General features: G+C 39.4%; 1 protein-coding gene across 1 annotated transcript in view; it reads right to left on the bottom strand.

Moving 5' to 3' along the window:
• Positions 1-5,079: 5,079 nt before the first annotated feature.
• LOC106869655 (NADH-ubiquinone oxidoreductase 75 kDa subunit, mitochondrial) overlaps positions 5,080-22,555 on the bottom strand; it is a 33,365-nt gene continuing 15,889 nt past the window's right edge. The window contains exons 11-19 of the mRNA XM_089357965.1: positions 21,204-21,349; positions 19,430-19,558; positions 16,663-16,729; positions 16,116-16,178; positions 14,965-15,126; positions 13,070-13,223; positions 10,949-11,124; positions 9,629-9,763; positions 5,080-6,208 (exon numbers count right to left, since the gene is read on the bottom strand). Coding sequence (XP_089214091.1) covers positions 6,065-6,208; positions 9,629-9,763; positions 10,949-11,124; positions 13,070-13,223; positions 14,965-15,126; positions 16,116-16,178; positions 16,663-16,729; positions 19,430-19,558; positions 21,204-21,349 — 1,176 coding nt within the window. The 3' untranslated portion in view covers positions 5,080-6,064. The remainder of the gene's footprint in view (positions 6,209-9,628; positions 9,764-10,948; positions 11,125-13,069; positions 13,224-14,964; positions 15,127-16,115; positions 16,179-16,662; positions 16,730-19,429; positions 19,559-21,203; positions 21,350-22,555) is intronic.

Here is a 22,555-nt window from a genome sequence, read left to right as displayed (position 1 = left end):
TTTTAAGGCTGATGCTTATTCTATCAGTCTCTTTTGCCAAACTGCTAAGTTATGGAGATGTAAACACATCAACACCAGTAGTCAAGCGGTGGTGGGGACAAACACAGACACACACGTATATGTATGATCGGCTTCTCTCAGTTTCCATGAGCCAAATCCACACACAAGGCCTGAGACTACGGTAGAAAAAGTGGGATTGGACGTGGTACCATGTGGTGGCAAAGCAAATTTCTTACGACACAACTGCACCTGTGCCTCTAAACTACAACCGTATCCCCTTCAGATAGTTTTAGCAGAAGTATTGTTAATTCTTCGGTTTGTTTTATCAGATTGCCTCAGTTTCTAAATGCATTGCATCAGCAGAGCTCATCCTACTACAACTACTTCTACTACACACTAAACGACTGCTGAATGGAGAACAACTCTGACACAATAGCTAAAGGTAGTGAGTTGGCAGAAACGTTAGCATGCTGGGCGAAATGCTTAGCGGTGTTTCGTCTCTCTTTATGTTCTGAGTTCAAATTCCGCCGAGGTCGACTTTGCCTTTCATACTTTCAGGGTCGATTAAATAAGTACCAGTTATATACTAGAGTAAATGTAATCGACTTAATCCCTTTGTCTGTCCTTGTTTGTCCCCTCTATGTTTAGCCCCTTGTGGGCAGCAAAGAAATAAATATTTAAGACAGCAAACTGGTAGAAACATGCCGGGCGAAATGCTTAGCAGTATTTCGTCTGTTTTTATGTTCTGAGTTCAAATTCCACTGAGGTCAACTACCTTTCATCCTTTGAAGGTCGATAAATTAAATAGCAGTTGCATACTGGGGTCAATCTAACCAAGTGGCCCCCTCCCCCAAAATTTCAGGCCTTGTGCCTAGAGTAGAAAAGAATCGTTAACAAGCCAGACAAAATGCTTAGCTTCATTTCTTCCAGCTTTACGTTCTAAGTTTAAACTCTGCCAAAGTTAACTTTGCTTTTGATCCTTTTAGGGTTAATAAAATAAGTACCAGCTGAGCACTGGGGCCAATTTAATTGGTTAGACCCCATCTACTAAATATTTCAGACCTTGTACCAATAACAGAAAAGAGTACAACAGAATAAGGCCCCACTACAATTTCTTTTGTTAGAAATTTCAATAAAATTCCAATAAAGTTTCAGTAAAAATTATATAACAATACTAATCAACTGATAGTTTGAAATAAGAAGCTGCTTTGAGAGTAAAAATTCCTTCTTTTATTAAGAGACAAAATGGTCAAGTCTTAGGGCTATTTAATTATTCCTATTCCCTAAACATTCAAGCTTTGTTTATCCAGTCATAGAAACCATGCCAAAACAGAGATGGAGTCCGGGTAGCTCTCCAGCTGACCAGCCCCGGTCAAACCATCCAACCCATGTCAGCATGGAAAATGGATGTTAAATGATAATAATGATGATGACACACAAACACATGGATATACATGTGCCATATGAATGAAAGTATATATACATATACACACACACACATATACATATAAATATAGGTCATTGCCAGTGCTGCTGGACTGACTCCTGTGCAGGTGGCACGTAAAAAACACCATTTTGAGCATGGTCGTTGCCAGTACCACCTGACTGGCCCCCGTGACAGTGGCATGTAAAAGTACCCACTACACTCTCGGATTGGTTGGCGTTAGGAAGGGCATCCAGCTGTAGAAACTCTGCCAGATCAGATTGGAGCCTGGTGCAGCCATCTGGTTCGCCAGTCCTCAGTCAAATCGTCCAACCCATGGAAGGCGAACGTTAACAATGGTGATGATGATGATGATGACACACACACATATATATCTATACATATACACACACATATCTATATATACACACACACATACATATATCTGTACATATACAAACACACACACATACATATACAAACACACACACACACATACATACATATGAGGAGAGAGAAAGAGATAAGAAGAGGGTGATCTAGAATGTAGGTTCATTTCCACTAACAGATGAAAATGAAAAATGAGTTAAAATGAGTTGCAGCAGATAGGGTGAAACAGATGGTTGACCTTTAAATACAACAAAGTACTAATTCACTTTGGTGAGTTCACCAAAGCAACCAATCAAATTTAATAGATCTTTACTCACTTCTATGAATTGGACACCAATTTCAAAGAGAAAGAATGATTTTAAACACCACTAACAATGACCTATGCATTGGATCACACAGGAAAAATAGTGGCTCTTGCAGTTCCAATTAATTTGGTGTTGCCAGAATATTCCATAAATCATAGCAACCTGTTAACATCTTGTCATGTGACATAGCAAAGTTTTCTACAGTTAATATAGAAATTTAGTGTAATTATATGAAACAAATAAAGCTACCACATACTTTGAATTGTGATATGACACTGCAAAATTCTGCACAACAACCAATAATGTTGTGTTACAAAGTCACTTTTATTAATGTATGGCTAGTGACTTTCCAATGGTGTCTACATTAGATGTTCTCATGAGGTGTTACAAAAACTCTGTTACTAACATCTCTTGTATCCTTCAAAGATGTCCACATTAAATATTGTCATGTGGTGTTAGCATATTTCCATTATTAACGTATGTCTTGTGATACTTAAAAGGTCTCTACATTAACTACTCTCATGTGATGTTAAAAAGCCTCCTTTCCTAATGTGTCTGGAGGTGCATGGATTAGTTGTTAGGGTATAAGACTTGTTGTCATAAGATTGTGATTTCAATTCCTGAACTGGGCGATGTGCTGTGTTCTTGAGCAAAACACTTCATTTCTCATTGTTCCAGTTCACTCAGCTGCTAAAAAGGAGTAATCCTACGACAGAATGGCATATATATTCCAGGAATATATATGCTAGAGAAACCAGCCCTATGCTCCTTGCAAAGTAATGTGGACTAACCTACATTAGATACTGTCACATGATGTTATAAAGTCTCCATTACTAACTTGATTGTTGTAACACTTCACAGGTCTCTACATCTGATGCTGTCAAGGAATTTTACAAGGTCTCTAAACTTCAAATATTGTCAGGTCACTTGTGAGTGTTACTGGTAACATGCAATCCAGTTCAACCTATTGTAAGGTCAGATCATCAACAATTAAACCAGCACCTTCATCAGCTTAGCCTAATGAGGAGGGTCTGCTCTGAATACCCAGCAGGATGAAAGCAAGATGCTCAAAAGGCTGACCAAACTCAGTACAAATTCAATGGCTATCTTACACAGAAATTGGTCGAGTTGGTGACTGAACATGCAACAGAACCACTGGCAGTGATGGATTCCTTGTCCAAGTCACAATAACCACCAAGGAGATGGTGAACTTCGGATTCAACATTCTGTTGTTTTATGACACTGGCAGATCTCCAACTAACAGTGTCTCTGTCTTATGAGTGCTAGGAACAAGAGGAGGATAAAGGAAATAATCTGAAAGGAATATTGGAACAAAGCCCCACACATGGTTTCTTGTGGAACTCTGTAAAGTCTGTCAGCTGCTGAGTCCAGTCCCATCTCCAGCCATCCTGACCATGTCATGCCACTGGACCCAGAAGATTCAAGACAACAGAGTCAATAATGCTGTGAAAATTCACCCCGTTTAAAACTGGGTCACACACAAGTCATGACTTCAGGCCCAACAGGCATGAAGCTCCTAGGACTAAATAAATGCTTGATTTTATTTGTGGTGGTCAAGATATCATGCCTGTCTGCAAAAATGTTACACTGGCATTTCCATACTTTCTTCACTTGCAACAGTGCAGTTTCTATAGTTGGGAGCAATCGCAATTCTCTGCCCCACTCAGGCAATTGCAATGATATGTAGTGGAAATCATGGTCATCAAGGTTGGCAAAAATGATTTGTACCTGTATTTCAAACGACCGGCCTTGTTACATTCTGTGTCATGTTGACTCTCCCTGAAAACTACATTAAGCGTACATGTGTCTGTAGAACGCTCAGCCACTTGCATGTTAATTTCACAAGCAGGCTGTTCCATTGATTTGATCAACTGCAACACTTGTCATAACTGATGGAGTATCAATTTTGTTTTGCCACTCAGTATTCACTCTGATGACATTTCTCATAATACATTGGATAGCATGGAAAGCAGACGTTAAACGAGGATGATGATGATGATGATGACATTTCTTGTTTTCTACCACAACTTCTCTACTTTTATTATGTCACTCACCCATAAGTCCTGACTCCCTATTATGTCATGCATATACCCCTCTACCCATAAACACTATGTGGAATGCATCTTGTATACTAATACATAAGCTTTCTCCATTTAGTATGGAGAATTCTTTTAAGTGTTGTTTAACCATAGGTCAGTACTGATCCACCAAACTCATAATCAAACATTATCATCATTTAACATCTATTTTCCATGCTGGCATGGGTTGGATGGTTTGATAGGAGCTGGTCAGCTGCACCAGGCTCTAGTCGTCTGTTTTGGCATGGCTTCTACAGCTGGATGTCTTTCCTAATGCCAACCACTTTACAGAGTATACTGGATGATTTATACATGGTACCGGCATGGGTGCCTTTTATATGGAACTGGCACAGGGCTCCCTATGTGACACTGGCACAGGGCTCCCTATGTGACACTGGCATACTGTAATCATTCCAATGTGTGTCTGTTAAAGAAGAAAAAAAATAGTACAGCACAGTCTGAGGAAGATTTGTCCGTTATTTCAAGCAAATTCAGCAACCATATAGAGGGTCTCCCAGACTGACTCCTATGTTCTGTGTTTTGATGGTCATCACAGAGGAAACAGACATCACCATTGCTGTCATTGACATTCACATCCTGTTTTTGATGCTGGCATGAGTTGGAGGAATCATCAGGATTCTAATCAGTTTTTACTGCCCTTCTAGATAAGCCAGATGCCATTTCTAACATGAACTACACAGTTCACTAGTTCCAATTAAATCCAGTTGGTACCATGTACAAACTGGATTTAACTGAAGTGTAACATCTTTGATCAAAAGGGCTGTTCAATCAGGCCTGGTCAACCACGACTAATAAAAAACATAAATACTAAAAATGACACAAAATAAAAACAGAAAATTCATTAAAGAAAACATTGTTGCTGTTGTTTTTATTATTATTATTATTATTATTAACATTAGAGAACAATATTTTTTATTAAATAAAGAAAATACATTTTAGTATTAACTGAGTAAAAAAGAACTAGTTTTCTTTCTGACCACTTGTGTGTCTGCGTGTATGTATGTATGTGTATGTATGTATGTATGTGTATGTATGTATGTATGTATGTGTATGTATGTATATATATATATACATATATATATATATATATATTGGAAATACTTATATATTTTTTGTGGTTATAAGTTTCAGGTTACAGAATATTTTCCAAACAATCTTCAGACAAAAAGATTGTTCTTTGTCTGATAATGGTTAAAAAAATGTCCCATAATGCAAAACCATGAACCTATAAGTCACGAAGTGTAATCATTAAAGTATATCCAATAATATATTTGCATACACACACACACACACACACACACACACACACACACACACACACACACACACATATATATATACATACATTCATATCCAGGGGTTCATAGAAATGACATATGGAATAAAACTTTCTAGCAAATATACACTAACTGAAACAGCATAATACTATTGAGTCCAAGTTGACAGGTTATCAACCAGACAGTTCCTGCTTTTTAAACAAAGGCTGACAAAAACATCAACAAAGCTGTGGTGATTCTAAGTGACACAGGAGGAACTGCAGCTGAGGGCCACAGCAGAAGACTGTAGAGCCATGGTATACCAAGAGTAAAAGCAGTTATTTATAATGGCTTGCTGGTAAAGGGCCCCCAACTGGCAGACTTTGTCAATACTGTTAGGCCTTGAGTTTAATCTTGACTGAGAATGTTTTAGAAATAAGGTTTTTAGGTCTTAACTGGTCAGAAGTAATTTAAACAACAGAAGAGCTTGTTTTACAAAAAAAAAAAAAGTCTTTTTGAATAAAGTAAACTAAATAGAGAATGTGGAAGAAACTAATGTGAAAGTCTTCATCAATAAGGGTTTGGGGTAGAGGCAGCTTTTACACATTTAGACATAGTTTGAGATGCTCGACTGATGGTATCTGTCATGTAGAACTCACTCAGCTTTGTAAGTTGAGGTTTCAGAGGATCAGGCAATAATTCAGACTTGGTTAACTGGAAAGTAGAAATAAAGAAACATAAAAATCAAAAAAACGACAAAGCATAATGTACTGTTATTATATTTAACCCAATAAATGCCAAATTTTTTATTCATATTTTTTTGGCTTTGCTAAGTGCCTTAGGAGTTAAAATGATGTATAGTATTTAAATTTTCTTCATATGTGAATTATTTTGGAAATTATGATAAATTTTTCAAAATGTCCCAAATGGGGATTGCTGAAAAAAGGCATATTTATTCTTTTCTATAATAATAAACATTTTAGTTTTTTTTTGAAACTATAGTATCAGATGCGAATATGTATGAAATATCAATGAATGATATAAATGGGAAATGCAAAAAAAAAAAAAAAACTTTTTCAAAACAGTCAATATTTTTGTAGTTCACAATTTGCAATTTATGACACAAAATGTCCTCTAGAATTAGCCAGAGCTAGAAATGACAAACTTTAACTACTAAATATTAATAAACACACCTCTGCAAATGCAATATATATAAGCAATTCACTTTAAATACAACAAACAACCTGCAGTGAGACTGTTTTCAGTAGATCCCCAAATGGGGCCCATGGCAGGCAATGGGTTAATAAACAAAATATATTCAAATACTAATTACATATTGTATTTCTGGCATATAAAGGGGTTGGACAAAATAATGGAAACACCTAGCATCATAATTTGGAAATATCTATAAAACCGTCAAAAGCTTGTTTATTTTTATGTTTTTTGATTTATTATTAATGTTGCTTAATATGTTTTGCTAAAATTGCTGTTTCTTTTCAGATACCATCAGAAGAAGGTAATTAAAAAATTCATTAAAATGACAGATCTATCAAACTTTCAAAGAGGTAAAATTGTTAGTGCTCGTATGGCAGGCGCTAGCGTAACGAAAACAGCCAAAATGTTTGCTGTATCAAGAAGTATTGTCTCGAAAGTAATGACAGCCTTTGAGAAAGAGGGAAAAACCTCCTCGCTGAAACAAAACTCCAGAAGAAAACCAAAACTTTCAGATAGGGACCGTCAGACTCTTACGCAAATTGTTAGAAAGGATCACAAAAGTACAGCTCCCAAAATTACTGCAGAGCTTAATGACCACCTCGAGAACCCAGTTTCCACAAAAATGTTTGCCCCACAGAATGTTGCCTTCTGGAATTTTCTCCCAGCTCTCCTCTTCCTTGCAGGTGTTGACTTACAAGGGTTCAACAGGAACATTAAATAGCAACAATCGCACTGGACATTATCTCTTCTTCCAGACCCAGCAAGAAAATAGAAAAATATTTAGGTAAAGTAACTGGAAGCACAAAATAGCCAAACACTGACCACAGTGAAATACAAACCACATATGTAGATATTACTAATAGTAATACAATATGCCTAACCATTCGGTACGTGGCATAATGGTTAGGCACGTTGCACTCACAATCACAAGATCATGGTTTCAATTCCCAAACCAGCTACATGTTCTAGAGCAAAACACTTCATTTCATGTTGGTTCATCCCACTCGGCTGTAAATGGGTACACCCTGTGATGGAATAGTTTTTCAATCAGGTAGAATGTTGGCCCTTGATTACCTAGCCAGCAGGGTGGCATCATTTGAAAGCTAAAACAATGCAAAGTGCACTGTGACCAGCGATGTATAACAACATCCAATAGTCTGGCCGCTCACAAGAATATAATACTAAAAGTAAGATGTACAGCTTACAAACAAATACTGACTACATAATCTCAATCTTTTATCCCTTTTACTAGTCTGTCATAGGATTGCGGCCATACTGAGGCACCACCTCCAAAAGGTAAACTCAATTATATCAACACCTGTAACAAGTACTTATTTTACTGATCCCTGAAGAATGAATGGTAATGTTAACCTGGGTGGAATGTGAACTCAGAACCTAAAGGGACATACCTAACTGCCACAAACTATTCCATCTGTTTCTCTGCCAATTCTGCACACATCACTACATAAATATTTCTTTTTGTTTTCATTCATTATTTAGTTCATGTGATCAATCATTCCTTCAGATAATGTAACAGCTTGACAGAGAGATGCGAGGGTTGCTTATTTACTTGTTTATTGTTTATGGCTTGTTTTAATTACAAAAACTGTTCATCAACCAACACTCCCAACCCTACCACCAACACCACCATCCAAGAAAAATGTCACAGATGTCAAAATGACTTCCCAGCCCAAAAGCTAACATTTTACTTCCCATCCCCAATGTCATGATGCATCTATAGCTAAGACACTTCCTGGCTCACTACATCAACCATAGGTAGGTACAATCCGTAACAAAAAGTAGCTGGTACACTGTATCATTAGCAAGTGTTGGCTCCAGGGCTGGTGACACATAAAAAGCACCCACTACACTCTCGGAGTGGTTGGCATTAGAAAGGGCATCCAGCTGTAGAAACCCTGCTAGATCAGATTGGAGCCTGGTACAGCCTTTTGGCTTGCCAGTCCTCAGTCAAACCGTCCAGCCCATGCCAGCATGTATGTATGTATACGATGGGCTTCTTTCATTTTCCGTCTACCAAATCCACTCACAAGGCTTTGGTTGGCCCGAGGCTGTAGAAGACACTTGCCTGAGGTGCCTCACAGTGGGACTGAACCCGGAACCATGTGATTAGTAAGCAAGCTTCTTACCACACAGCGACTCTTGTATAAATATATATATATATATATACTTGTGTGTGTGTAAAAGAGTAAAGACCCCCTTCAGTCATGAATAACCATGGGATTGCACCTAGAAAGTCCCCCTTCCAGGCAAAAGTCCAGGCAAGATTGTTTATGGAAGACCAGTAGTCACCCATGCATACCAGCCTCCCCTCTCTACGCTACTGATGTTATCCAAGGAAAAGGCAAAGGCCAATACAGCTTGGCACCAGTGATGTCGCAACTCATTTCTACAGCTGAGTGAACTGGAGCAAAATGAAATAAAGTGTCTTGCTCAAGAACACAACTCACAGCCTGGTCTGGTGATTGAACTCACAACCTCATGATTGTGAGCTCAACGCTCTAACCACTGAGCCATGCACCTTCACTGTGTGTATGTATGCACACACACACAAAATGGGCTTCTTTTAGTTTCCATCTACCATATCCACTCACATTAGCCCAAGGCTACAGTAGAAAACACTCACCTAAGGTTCCACTTAGTGAGACTGAACCCGAACCCATGTGGTTGGTTAGCAAACTGCTACCACACATCCATGTCACGTCTGTGTCTAAAAGAAATCAACACATACAATATCTGATATTTCACATACAACACCCTGCAACTAGTTTTTGACCTTCATACTTTGGACACAGTAAAACCTCGAGTGTGAATATAACCACCCAAATCCATTGAGGCATGAATTACAGAAACATGCATGTATATACACATACGAATGCAAAGTTAGAATTTGGCACTTACAGAAGCTAATTGTTGAGCCTGTTTGAAGAAATTGGCCTCCTCGGTCTCACCATATTGTACAAGACTGGGACTCACTTCATAAAGGCGTTTTCGGACATCATTCAGTTCGTCGTAAGGCAGGCCAACTCCAGAAATCTGAAGAAGAGAGCAGATCACATCAAAAAATAATGAAACAACAAAATATTCAAAAAATTTATATATAGGACTGGCGAGGATTGAGGACTGGTGAGCCAATAGGCTGCACCAGGCTCCAATTTGATCTGGCAAAGTTTCTACAGCTGGATGCCCTTCCTAACGCCAACCACTCCAAGAGTGTAGTGGGTGCTTTTTACGTGCTACTGGCATGGGAGCCAGTCAGGAGGCACTGGTATCGACCACGTTCGGATACTGCTTTTTATATGCTACTGGCATGGGAGCCAGTCGGGGGCACTGGTATCAATCACATACACATGGTGCTTTTTACATGCCATTGGCATGGGAGCCAGTCAGAGGGCACTGGCAGGGAACTGTTGCAATGCTATTTAGTATTATTTCTGTGTATTTCATATTCTCAACATCATTTGCATAAAGTTTGTTGGGAATCAATTAAGGATTCACTTTATTACTACATGGAGTTTCATATAAGTATGGTACATGTGTGAGGAGTAAAGAAATATGTGAATCGCTGAAACTGTATTTGGAACACAACATCTTGGATGATTTTCATTAGTCAGGCAGGGTCACATGGTGGAATGTGGTAGATTAGAAATATTGCTAAAATGCTGTGGCTTAAGTGAAACTATGTAATTTGGACCTGTTGGCATCAAGGGATAACTTTTCTGTAATGCTTGACAGGTATATGGATTTCAATTGACAGGCCTTGGATTTTCAGATGTGTGGAACTGTCCAAGAGCAATTTCCCCTAATGACATTAATTACATAAGAATCTCTGAACTCCAGTTAAGTGATATCACAAGCTGTTTTAACATCTTGAAATTCTGGTTAGGTAAAGTGTGCAATTTCATGATCCACTGCCATTTGAGATGACTTTATCAAAAGACCCTCCATGTAAATGGAGGGTTTTCAGGTCTCTTAAGAGCTGAACTTCCAGATAAATTGGAACAAGGATATGGAGTTTACCATGTCCTTGAATCTGAATGAGTGTAGATGCTGGTAATAATGATTTTTGAAAGCATTTTCAGAGAGTCTTTATAATACTATCCAGGTGTGTTATAGATGCTTGATAAATAACTGCTTTCCAACTGACAAGCTATTGCAATAACCTTTTCAACAGCCATAGCATAAATTTATAGTGTAATTAAATTAAGACTTTAATCAAACCTGTGCGAGGGCTCTGATTATTTTCCAGTCAGTCCTGGCCATTCCTGGAGGAGAAACTGCAAGTCTTGTATGTTGGGCTCTTCCTTCTGTGTTTACATATGTGGCTTCCTTTTCGGTGTAAGCAGCACCAGGTAAAATGATATCAGCCATTTGAGCCCCAGCATCTCCATGATGACCTGAAAAAGGGAAAAGTACAACAATAAAAACCGCTAGGGTGTGACACTCTTTCACACAGCTATCCTCATCCATTTGCACCACATTACCATACCAGCACAGTCGTGTCTCTTCCACACCACATCTGATGCTTCTTAGGTCCAACTTTTCTCTCAGGGTGCTTATACTCTGTCGTGTATGCACACTGACATTACACATCCAGCGGAGCATACTGGCTTCGTTCCTTGCAAGCTTATGCATGTCCTCAGCAGTCACGGCCCATGTTTCACTGCCATGCAGCATGGCTGTTCGTACACATGCATCATACAGCCTACCTTTTACTCTGAGTGAAAGGCCCTTTGTCATCAGCAGAGGTAGGAGCCCCCTGAACTTTGCCCTGGCTATTCTTATTCTAGCAGCTACACTTTCAGAGCATCCACCTCAGCTACTGACTTGGTCACCTAGGTAATGGAAGCTATCAACTACTTCTAGTTTCTCTCCCTGGAATGTGGCAGAAGTTGTTCCCTTCACATTTTCAGTGTTTATTGCTCCTGAGCATCTGCCACATACAAAAACTATATATATATATATATATATATATATATATATATATATATATATATATATATATATATATAGAGAGAGAGAGAGAGAGAGAGAGAGAGAGAGAGAGAGAGAGAGAGAGAGTAGAGAGAGAGAGAGAGAGAGAGAGAGAGAGAGAGAGAGAGAGAGAGAGAGAGAGATTATTTCAGGCTGAGATTCAATCATTCACAAAATAACATGCCCAGTAAGGTGAAAAGAAGACAGTATGGGGGACAAGAGAGAGAGAGAGAGAGAGAGAGAAAGAGAGAGAGAGAGAGAGGGGGAGAGAGAGAGATAGAGAGAGAGAGAGAGACTGAGAGAGAGAAAGAGAGAGAGAGAGAGAGAGAGAAAGAGAGAGAGAGAGAGAAAGAGAGAGAGAGAGAGAGAAAGGGAGAGAGAGAGAAAATTCAACCCCTCCCTCCCCATTCAGGTATCATAAAAGTCAGAAGAAGGAAGCAAAGCAGGATATGAATGGAGTCAAAAGGCATCCAGAATGTATAGACTGTGTGACATGGTACAGTATGTACAAGAGATGATGGGAGATGGGAGGGTATAAGTTAGGTATAGAGGGAGGGGAGGAGTTTAGTAGGCACATGTTGAACGCTTTCCTCTCACCTACAGGTGGCTCAGAAGAAATGTTCTTAGGAGGCAGAAGAATTTAGATAAATGGTTTAGCCTTGAGAGATTTGGAGATAAAAGGGTCAGGTTGAAGGGGCCAAGATAGGAGGAAATTTGAGAGATAAAGGGGAGCTCCGAAAGGGGTTTCAGGGAGTAGCGTCCCTGCCTTCCTGAGCATTTCCCACCACCTTTCTTAAAAATCGTGGTAGAGGCCTTGGTCTCAGGACCACTCATGTCTAGAAACTGAGGTTGGGGGTAAGCAAGGGTATGCTCCCCATAGAAAATCCAGCTCTAAAAAATCCTCATGATAGCAAGGGAGAATGGGAACCAGCCAGCCAGCCAAAGGTTGGGGTGGACTGCACCTGCCTACCTCGGTTGCTATGGCATTGAGGTAGATGGATGATGATGGTGATGAAAGGGCCAGGGGGAAAGAATGAGGGTAAGACATGACATAGATATAAGGCATCAAAAGAAATTAGGAATATAAGGGACCGAGTGGAAGGGACAAGGAAGGATAAGGTATGGCAGAGATATTAAGGGCCAAAAGAATTTCAAGTTTATACGGGTCCCCAAGGGTTATATGTAAGAAGAAATGATGAGCAGACAGAATAGATACAGTGGAGATGATAATGGTGGTGGTGGTGTTGATGTGTGTGTGATGGATCCTTTCCATAAAATTCTGACAAACAGGAGATCACTGGTACATCAACCACATTCACAGGTCACAGCTACACACAACCAATCGCAATGCAGGTGAGATTAACTAACCTTGGTAAATCACAACACAATCACTGGGGAGGTCTGCCCTTGTGATGCTACCCTCATCAGCTCCAAGCATAAACAAAACCTTGGGTTTCTTTTCTCGAATGTATGACACTCCGGCTTTGTAGCCTATGTCCAATGCAGCTACCTGGCTGGCAACCTATAATAATAACAACATATAATTACTATGAAGTATTGTGTAGAATATATTGTATAAAGGATTGTGGGTGAGACCAGAACAATGCAAAGTAAATGTAAAGCAAATCACAAGAACAAAGTGATTTGCCTTGCAATTTACTTTGCATTGTTCTGGCCTTACTCATAATCCTGTATACAATAATAATAATAATAATAATAATAATAATAATCCTTTCTACTAAAGGTACAAGGCCTGAAATTTGGGGGGAGGGGACTGACCAATTACATCGACCCCAGTGTTTCACAGGTACTTATTTTATCAACTCCGAAAGGATGAAAGGCAGAGTTGACCTCAGAACACAGCAACGAGCGAAATTCTGCTAAGCATTTTGATTGGCATGCTAACGATCCTGCCAACCCATTGCCTTAATAATAACAACAACAACAACAACAACACTTCTAAATTTTGGCACAAAGCCAACAATTTCGGGGGTCGATTGCATTGACCAGTGTTCAATATTTTATCAACCAGAAAAGAATGAAAAGCCAAGTCAGCTTCAGCAGAATTTGAACTCAGAACACAAAGACGGATTAAATGTTGTTAAGCATTTTGCCGCATGTGCTAACGATTCCACCAGCTCGCTGCCTTAATAACAATAATCCTTTCTTGTATAGGCACATGGCCAGAAATTATAGAGGGGGGGGGGGGCTAGGCGATTACATTGACCCTAGTATGAGCATGAGGGTCAATGTATTTATTTTACTGACTCTGAAAGGATGAAAATCAAAGATGACCTCAGCAAAATTTGAACTCAGAATTTAAAGACAGACAAAATTACACTAAGTAGTTTGTCTGGTGTGTCAATTCACCACCTTTTAATAATAATAATAATAATAATCCTTTCTACTAAAGGCACAATGCCAGAAATTTTGGGGGTGGGGGTAAGTCAACTACATCAACCCCAGTACTCAACCGGTACTTAATTTATCGACCCTGAAAGGACGAAAGGTAAAGCTGACCTCGGTGGAATTTGAACTCAGAATGCAATGACAAGCGAAATACTGCTAGGCATTTTGCCGGGCGTGCTAACGACTCTACCAGCTCACTGCCTTTTTAATAATAATATTAATTTCAAATTTGGTACAAGGCCAACAGTGTTAGGGGTGGGAGTAAGCTGATTACATTGGCTCTAGTGTTCAACCCTAAAAGAATGAAAGGCAAAATTGGTCACAGTGGGATTTGAACTTAGAATCAAAGAGTCAGAAGGAATGCCATTTAGCAATTTTATCTGATGTGGCAATGATTCTGCCAGCTCACTACCTTTCAATAATAATAACAATAATGATAATAATAATAATAATAATAATAATAATCCTTTATATTATAGGCACAAGGCCTGAAATTTTAGGGGAGGGAGTTAGTTGATTAATTCAATCCCAGTGCTCCACTGGTTCATATTTCCTCGACTCCCCAGAAGGATGAAAGGCAAAGTCAACCTCGGCAGTGTTTGAACTCAAAATGTAAAAATGGACAAAAAGGTGCTGAGGACTTCATTCGGTGTGTTACCAGTTCTGCCTGCTTGCCATTTCATCATCATCAGCAACAACAGCAGCAGCAGCAGCAGCAGCAGCAGCAACAACAACAACAAAAACATAAACAACAGCAGTAGCAGCAACGACAACAACAGGCTTAAATGACATCTGAAAGGAGAACAGTGTAATCAATTATAGTTGCTGTCCCCTAGTAAATGACTGGTACTTACCCGATGTAAGATATTAAGCACCCTCCAGTCATCTCCACTGCCACACTGGACCCTAGCATTCTGGGCAACGGTGGTCACCAAAGCATGGATGGCTGCACTGTCAGACCTTTGTAACAATGCACTTCCGACAACAATGACTGGTTTTTTCGCAGAGTTCAATGTCTGTCACAAAAAAGAACAACAACAATTTCTAATACAGACACTTGGTCATAAATTTATAGGAGAGGAATAGCTCATTCAACTGACCCCTACTCTAGTTTTTGAAGTTATTTTACTGGCCCCTAGCAGGATTTGAACTTAGAATGTAAAACAGATAAAACTACATAGCCACAACACAATTAGTCTAACATTCCACAACTTCTGCCACACCACAGCACAGGTGTTCTATATGTGGTGCCAGCACAGGTGTTCTATATGTGACACCAGCACAGGTGTTCCATATGTGGCACCAACACAAGTGTTCTGCATGCGGCACCAGCACATGTTCTATATGTGGCACCAACACAAGTGTTCTATATGTGGCACCAACACAGATGTTCTATATGTGGCACCAACACAGGTGTACTATACATGGCACCAGCATGATTGCTTCTTAAGAAATGCTAGTACATGTGCTTTATACATAGTGCCAGCATGGGTTCTCCATAAATGACACCAACACAGATGCTCGATATGTGGCACCAGCATAGTTGCTTTTTACAAGGTAACACCAGATCTTCACCATCATCAATGCCTGGACATTATAGTCTCAAGTCCTAGGACTCCTAGAGCCAGTTACCCAGTTTCTGTGGTGTATAAGTGACTGGGATCACAACATTCCCTTTGAACAGGATGTCACTCCATCACTGGATTACTTATTTACAGGCGCGTGGAGTGGAGCAACGTGAAATGAAGTGTTTTGCTCAAGAGTGCAACACGTTGCACATGGTATGGGTTAAGCTGCAGCATTAAGAGAAGAAACAAACACAAGTATATTACGCAGCTCCCTAACATTATGGATGAGTAATTAGTGATAAGGGAAAGAAATATTAAACCTGCAACTTGTGCAAATACTAACATTTGGAGAACTATCAAACCCACATCACCTGAAACAAGGTTGTATAGAGATTACAATTTTATATTGCCAATGACATACACAAAGATATAGTTACCTTACAGAAGGGATGGCTGCCGTTAGCGAGTTGTTTTAAAACATCTGTTGAATCACCAAGATGCTAAAAATATCGAAAAGAAAAGGTTTTGTAGAAGAATTTTATTTAAAAAAACAAAGAAATAATAACAATAATAATAATAATAATAATAATAATACAATCTTTTCTACTACAGGCACAAGGCCTGAAATTTGTGGGGTGGAGCAGAGGAACATGGCAAGGCAATTACATTGACCCTAAAAGAATAAAAGGTGAGTATATGTGTGTGTTTGTAAAAGGGAGTCATGTAGATGTGTGTGTGTGTGTGTGTGTGTGTGTGCGCGATGGAAGTGGGATGGTGAACATTCAACACTGAAAAGAAAAATCAAACAGCGTTTCAAGTCTGTGTGAGTATATGCGTGAATGTGTGTGCATGTACAAGGGAAGTATGTGAATGTTTGTATCTGAGATTATTATGTACCTTATATATGAAATACTACAATTAGCCATCACAGGGCCAGCTAGTGATGATAATAATCATTAAGTGTGCTCTTGAAAAATTACTCACCTGGTATTCAAAGGTTAGGTCAACTGGAGTTCCCACCATCGCTACTTCAAGGTCATTGTGTATCCAGCTGAAACAACAACATTTTCTATTATTGGAAAATGTCACATAACCCTGTAAACATACATACACATATGCATACTTATTCATATACAGGTACACCACCAATATTCAAGTAACTGACGGTCCAGAACTTCTTTTAATCCAGATATGATTATGTGAAGAGACATCAGTTTTTCATCACATAATTATGTGAAGACATCAATTTCTCATAACCATATCAATAACATTTTTGCTACCAAGCTTTCACAACATACATATATTTATTCACAATATATTACAATAACATAACATGAAAGAGGACACTCTCTCTCAACACCTAATCATATATGCCAGTGCCACTGGACTGGCTCCCGTGCAGGTGGCACGTAAAAAACACCATTTTGAACGTGGCCAATGCCAGTACCGTGTGACTGGCCCTCGTGCTGGTGGCATGTAAAAGCACCCACTACACTCTCGGAGTGGTTGGCGTTAGGAAGGGCATCCAGCTGTAGAAACTCTGCCAAATCAGATTGGAGCCTGGTGTAGCCATCTGGTTCACCAGTCCTCAGTCAAATCCTCCAACCCATGCTAGCATGGAAAGCGGACGTTAAACGATGATGATGATACCAACCTGTCTAAGACTACCTTTGGTCCTATGATATAAACTTCTTGTTTTAAAACCAAAGTAATGCATTTCAATAGACATTTGATAATAAAAGGGTTAGGGAAAAGGAGAGGATTGGTGTCTGAAGATAAGAGGACAGCCATGGACATGTGTTTCTGCCTCAATAGGTGTCATCAGAACAACACACACATGTGCACATACATATTTACATACTTATTCAAACATGTGCATGCAGAGATTCCTATAAACACACATGAAACAACATGCCATCACACATCTACATGCATTCACAAATTTATTTTAAAGTGATTCTACACATATTTACATACACAAATTTAAATGGAAAAAAACCCCCAGCTACACCAACACACAAACTCAAGCACATATATGTGCATATATATATATGTATACATAAAAACTGACATACCTAGGTATATGCTGAAGGATTTGAAATGTTTCTACACAGAAATATATTCAACTACACATTTATACAAAGACCACCATCATTTTAACATCTACTTTTCCATGCTGGTATGGGCGGGATGGAATTTGTTGAGGCAGATTTTGTATGGCTGGATGCCCTTCCTGTCACCAACACATACTGGTAATGTTTCCCAATGGCCAGATGTATTTTCATGGAAGATTGGAAATGAAGGACACCGCTTATATTACGATGACACTTGTTTACAACGACTACACAATGCCAAGTCAAAGAGACAGCAACTCACTCACACACACAAATACATACATATCTATATATATATATATAAAATTACACACACAATGGGCTTTTTTCAGTTTCTATGTACCAAATCCACTCGGAACGCTTTGGACAGCCCAGGGCTACAGAAGATACTCACCTAAGGTGCTGCACAGTGGGACTGAACTCAGAATATGTTGTTGGGAAGAAAGCTTCTCAACCACACATGTATTTATTTAAAATGCTTTTACACATATACCAATAATATACACACATTTAAACAGAAAAATAGTAACACCAATATACACATCTCTTACAAATTCATCCATCCACATGTGCATGCATGCATACACACTAAAGTGTTTCAAAATGCTTCTGTGCCAACCATACACTGACATATCAGCTTACCTGGGGGTCATAAAACAACTCCAGTATAGACTAACCACTGCCTGAGAAATGACAGTTCAACTCTAATGACATTTGCCCACCTGTTCCCTTTCACCTTTATAACCACTGATTGATTGCATTTTTTAGGAACTAATCACATCATTTACTAAACAATACAACAGATGGTAAACACCACTACCTCTATCTCTGCCACCACCACAACCACCTTATCACTGAAGTGATCACCACCCATTCATCATTTCTATTCTATAATTCATGTAATTGATGATCTTAATACAAAATCTTTGCACAGCTGGTGACCAGGAGAGATGAACCTCTGCTCAACAGATTGACCTTCACTACAGATTTATACATGAACTATGTACATCTCTCTCTCTCTCTCTCTCTCTCTTGCATACAGACACACACGTAACACAGGTAAAATATATAAAGGACCATTGATAGCTAAACTTTCCTTCTCAGCAAGACGAGGTGGTCACTTGATCTGCTACTAAAAGCAGACCAATAATTTCCTTCAAATTTCACTCTACTGGCTTATACCTTCCTAATACTAACCCTCATGAAACTGCCACTGGTTCTATGATACAAATTTCTTGTTTAAATTGATTTAAATTAAAACCTTTCATCAGAATTTTGTGTTAATTTATGTCCCAAATATAAGACTAATAATGACAAAGTTATTTCACTAAATTCATTATTTTTCAAAATTAATCGCAACAAAGGCAGTGTATTTCAACAGAAATGTGGTAACAAAAGGGTTTAAAAAGGCATACTTGGTCATTGTAATCCTAAGTTCCAGTACAATATGCCTAGAAAATAGATGAAGTCACAGAGAGAGAATAGACCCAAAAGGCTGAAGGGTTTAGTGAGGATAGGGGCCAACCCCAGTAAACATTGACTGAGTGTCTATAAGTCTGTGTGACTTAATGGCATGAAAACAAAATATTAGAATCAAATAAACATCTACATGGGAACAAAAGCAAGGTGTGTCTTACCATTTTCTGAGTCTAGCATTAAAGAGTGGTGCTTCATATCGAGGGTTGGTACCAATCAAAAGAACAAGATCTGCCTCCTCAATCCCAGCAATGGTTGTGTTGAGTAGATAGTTTGACCTAATATCAGTGCTAGATGGTGAGGAAAAACAAAAACACAAATAAAACAACAATCAATTCATTAATCACATAATTAATTGACAAGTTACAGTAGTTACTGTAATTGACAGGCATTACTTATCGTTAGTCATTATCATCCCTAACTTTATATCTTAAAGTGGGGTGACTAGGTTTACACTATTACCTCTATGTATTGATTGTTGTGCAATAAGACTATGTAAGACTGGTACTGCAGCTTTGAGGTATGATGTTAAAATACTAATCACAAGAACATGAGTTCAAACCTTGCAGCAATCATTGCTGTTCCTGGGCAAGGCACATGTTACTCTATTAATTTCAGTCTACAAAAATTTAGATCTCAAAACACTACCTCATGTTAAAAGCAATAGAAAATTTGTTAAAGTAAATTTAACTGCAACAGTGAGCAATGTTAATGACTACAGTAGAAACCTTCTTCACATATTTGTGATCACCGTTTCAAAGACTTTTAAGGGAGATTTAGATGCAATATTGAGCAAACTCTAAGTGATACATGGAAGCCTCTTGATTAACTTTTTAGAGAAGATTTAGCAGCTCCATTAAGGAATTATTCCACTAGTTTGTAGAGAAAATCCTCACAACATGAGTGAGTATACAGCATGCCTCCATGTTGTCCAATTTGAGTATCATCTATTTTGAGATACAGGATTTGCTGTGCTCAAGTCTCCTTGACAAGCAGTCAAACTTACAGTTAAACAAACAACCATCAGTGTTAAGATAATCAAAGACACTTCAAGCATGTAGAGGTTATGAATGATGTAAATGTAACATAGTGCTGGTTTCAAGCTGTTAAGAGAATGAGAAGTAAACCATCCCATGATGGCAAAACCTGCAAACGAGTCTATTAAGGTATCAACTTCTGTTGAAGGATTTTAAAAGAAAATAATTGAATCTAGAGAAGAGGGTCATTGCCCACAGCCTCTCAAGGCAACTCCACAACTGGTAAATAGGGACTGTTTAAGAATGTTACTATAGTTAACATTCAGTAATATAATTCACAGTCAATCATCATCTTCATCGTTTAACGTCCACTTTCCATGCTAGCATGGGCTGGACGATTTGACTGAGGACTGGTGAACCAGATGGCTTCACCAGGCTCCAATCTGATTTGGCAGAGTTTCTACATCTGGATGCCCTTCCTAGCGCCAACCACTCCGAGAGTGTAGTGGGTGCTTTTACGTGCCACCGGCACGAAGGCCAGTCAGGTGGTACTGGCAACGGCCACGCTCAAAATGGTGTATTTTATGTGCCACCTGCACAGGAGCCAGTCCAGCGGCACTGGCATGATCTCGGTCGAATGTAGAGTCAAAGAGGAAACGGATTACTTATCACACAGACAGGGGTTCAAAGCTTGGTACAGGTACTGCGTGCACATAGATAATATATAAGATATTACTTGTCTCAGAGGTTGGAGAAAGATCTAATTACCTGCCTCGGGGGAAAGTGACAAATCTAGCTCTACTTGTCTATGAGGCTGACGACAAATCTAACTGTACTTGTCTCAGGGGTTGGGGAAAAAATCTAACTACTTACTTCAGGAACTGGAGACAAGTCTAACTAGTTGCTTTGAGGGCTGGGGAGAAATCCAGAAAAGATGAGAAATCACATGAAACCTTACCCAGCACCATTCATTGGGAAACTCTCCTCAGTGCAAAGTGCTTCGCTGCCCAGCCTGTTCAAAAAATCTTTCAAAACAATGAGAGATTCAGCATCGGCCATACCCCCAACAACAGCACCTATTTCGTCATCAGACACAGCATTCACCTAAATGGGACAAAACACAATATATACAAGTCAAAAACAGAAAAAAAAACGTTTTTACACTTTCTTATAATCTTTTGTTTTTCACTGTCTTACATTCATTTTGTTGCATGTTTTCACAAATGGATTCCGTGTTGGAGCAAATTTAGTTAAGAAGATCAATTCGAAATCATGCAGTCCCACATGTGATCTTACTCGTCAAGTATCTTCTAACATAACATGAGATAACAAGGCTATATTACCAAAATTTGAGTGTGTGTATATACATATATAAATCATCATTGTTTTAACATTCACTTTCTATTTTCTACAGCTGGATGTTCTTCCTGTTACTTATCCCCACCTATTTTCAAGCAAGGTAATATTCCCCATGACCAATTGTGTTTTCATGGAAGATTGGAAATGAAAGACATTGCTTGCATCATCATCATCATCATCATCGTTTAACGTCCGCTTTCCATGCTAGCATGGGTTGGACGATTTGACTGAGGACTGGTGAAACCGGATGGCAACACCAGGCTCCAGTCTGATTTGGCAGAGTTTCTACAGCTGGATGCCCTTCCTAACGCCAACCACTCAGAGAGTGTAGTGGGTGCTTTTACGTGTCACCCGCACGAAAACGGCCACGCTCGAAATGGTGTCTTTTATGTGCCACCCGCACAAGCCAGTCCAGGGGCACTGGCAACGATCTCGCTCGAAAATCCTACAGGAGCCAGTCAGGCGGTACTGGCAACGGCCACGCTCAAAATGGTGCATCTCATGTGCCACCCGCACAAGAACCAGTCCAGGGGCACTGGCAACGATCTTACTTGGCTTGCCGGGTCTTCTCACGCACAGCCCATTTCCAAAGGTCTCGGTCCGTAGTCATCGCCTCGGTGAGGCCCAATGTACGAAGGTCTTGCCTCACCACCTCAGCCCAGGTCTTCCTGGGCCTACCTCTTCCACGGGTTCCCTCAACTGTTAGGGTGTGGCACTTTTTCACGCAGCTATCCTCCTCCATTCTCACCACATGTCCATACCAGCGCAATCGTCTCTCTTGCACGCCACAACTGATGCTTCTAATGTTCAGCTTTTCTCTCAAGATACTTACACTCTGACGGGTATTCACATTGACATTACACATCCAACGGAGCATACTGGCTTCATTCCTTGCGAGCTTACGTATGTCCTCAGCAGTTACAGCCCATGTTTCACTGCCATGTAGCATGG

This window comes from Octopus bimaculoides, chromosome 9, assembly GCF_046866305.1.
Source record: "Octopus bimaculoides isolate indiv1 chromosome 9, ASM4686630v1, whole genome shotgun sequence".
Lineage (NCBI taxonomy): Eukaryota > Metazoa > Mollusca > Cephalopoda > Octopoda > Octopodidae > Octopus > Octopus bimaculoides.
This window is presented reverse-complemented; position numbering and strand designations above follow the sequence as displayed.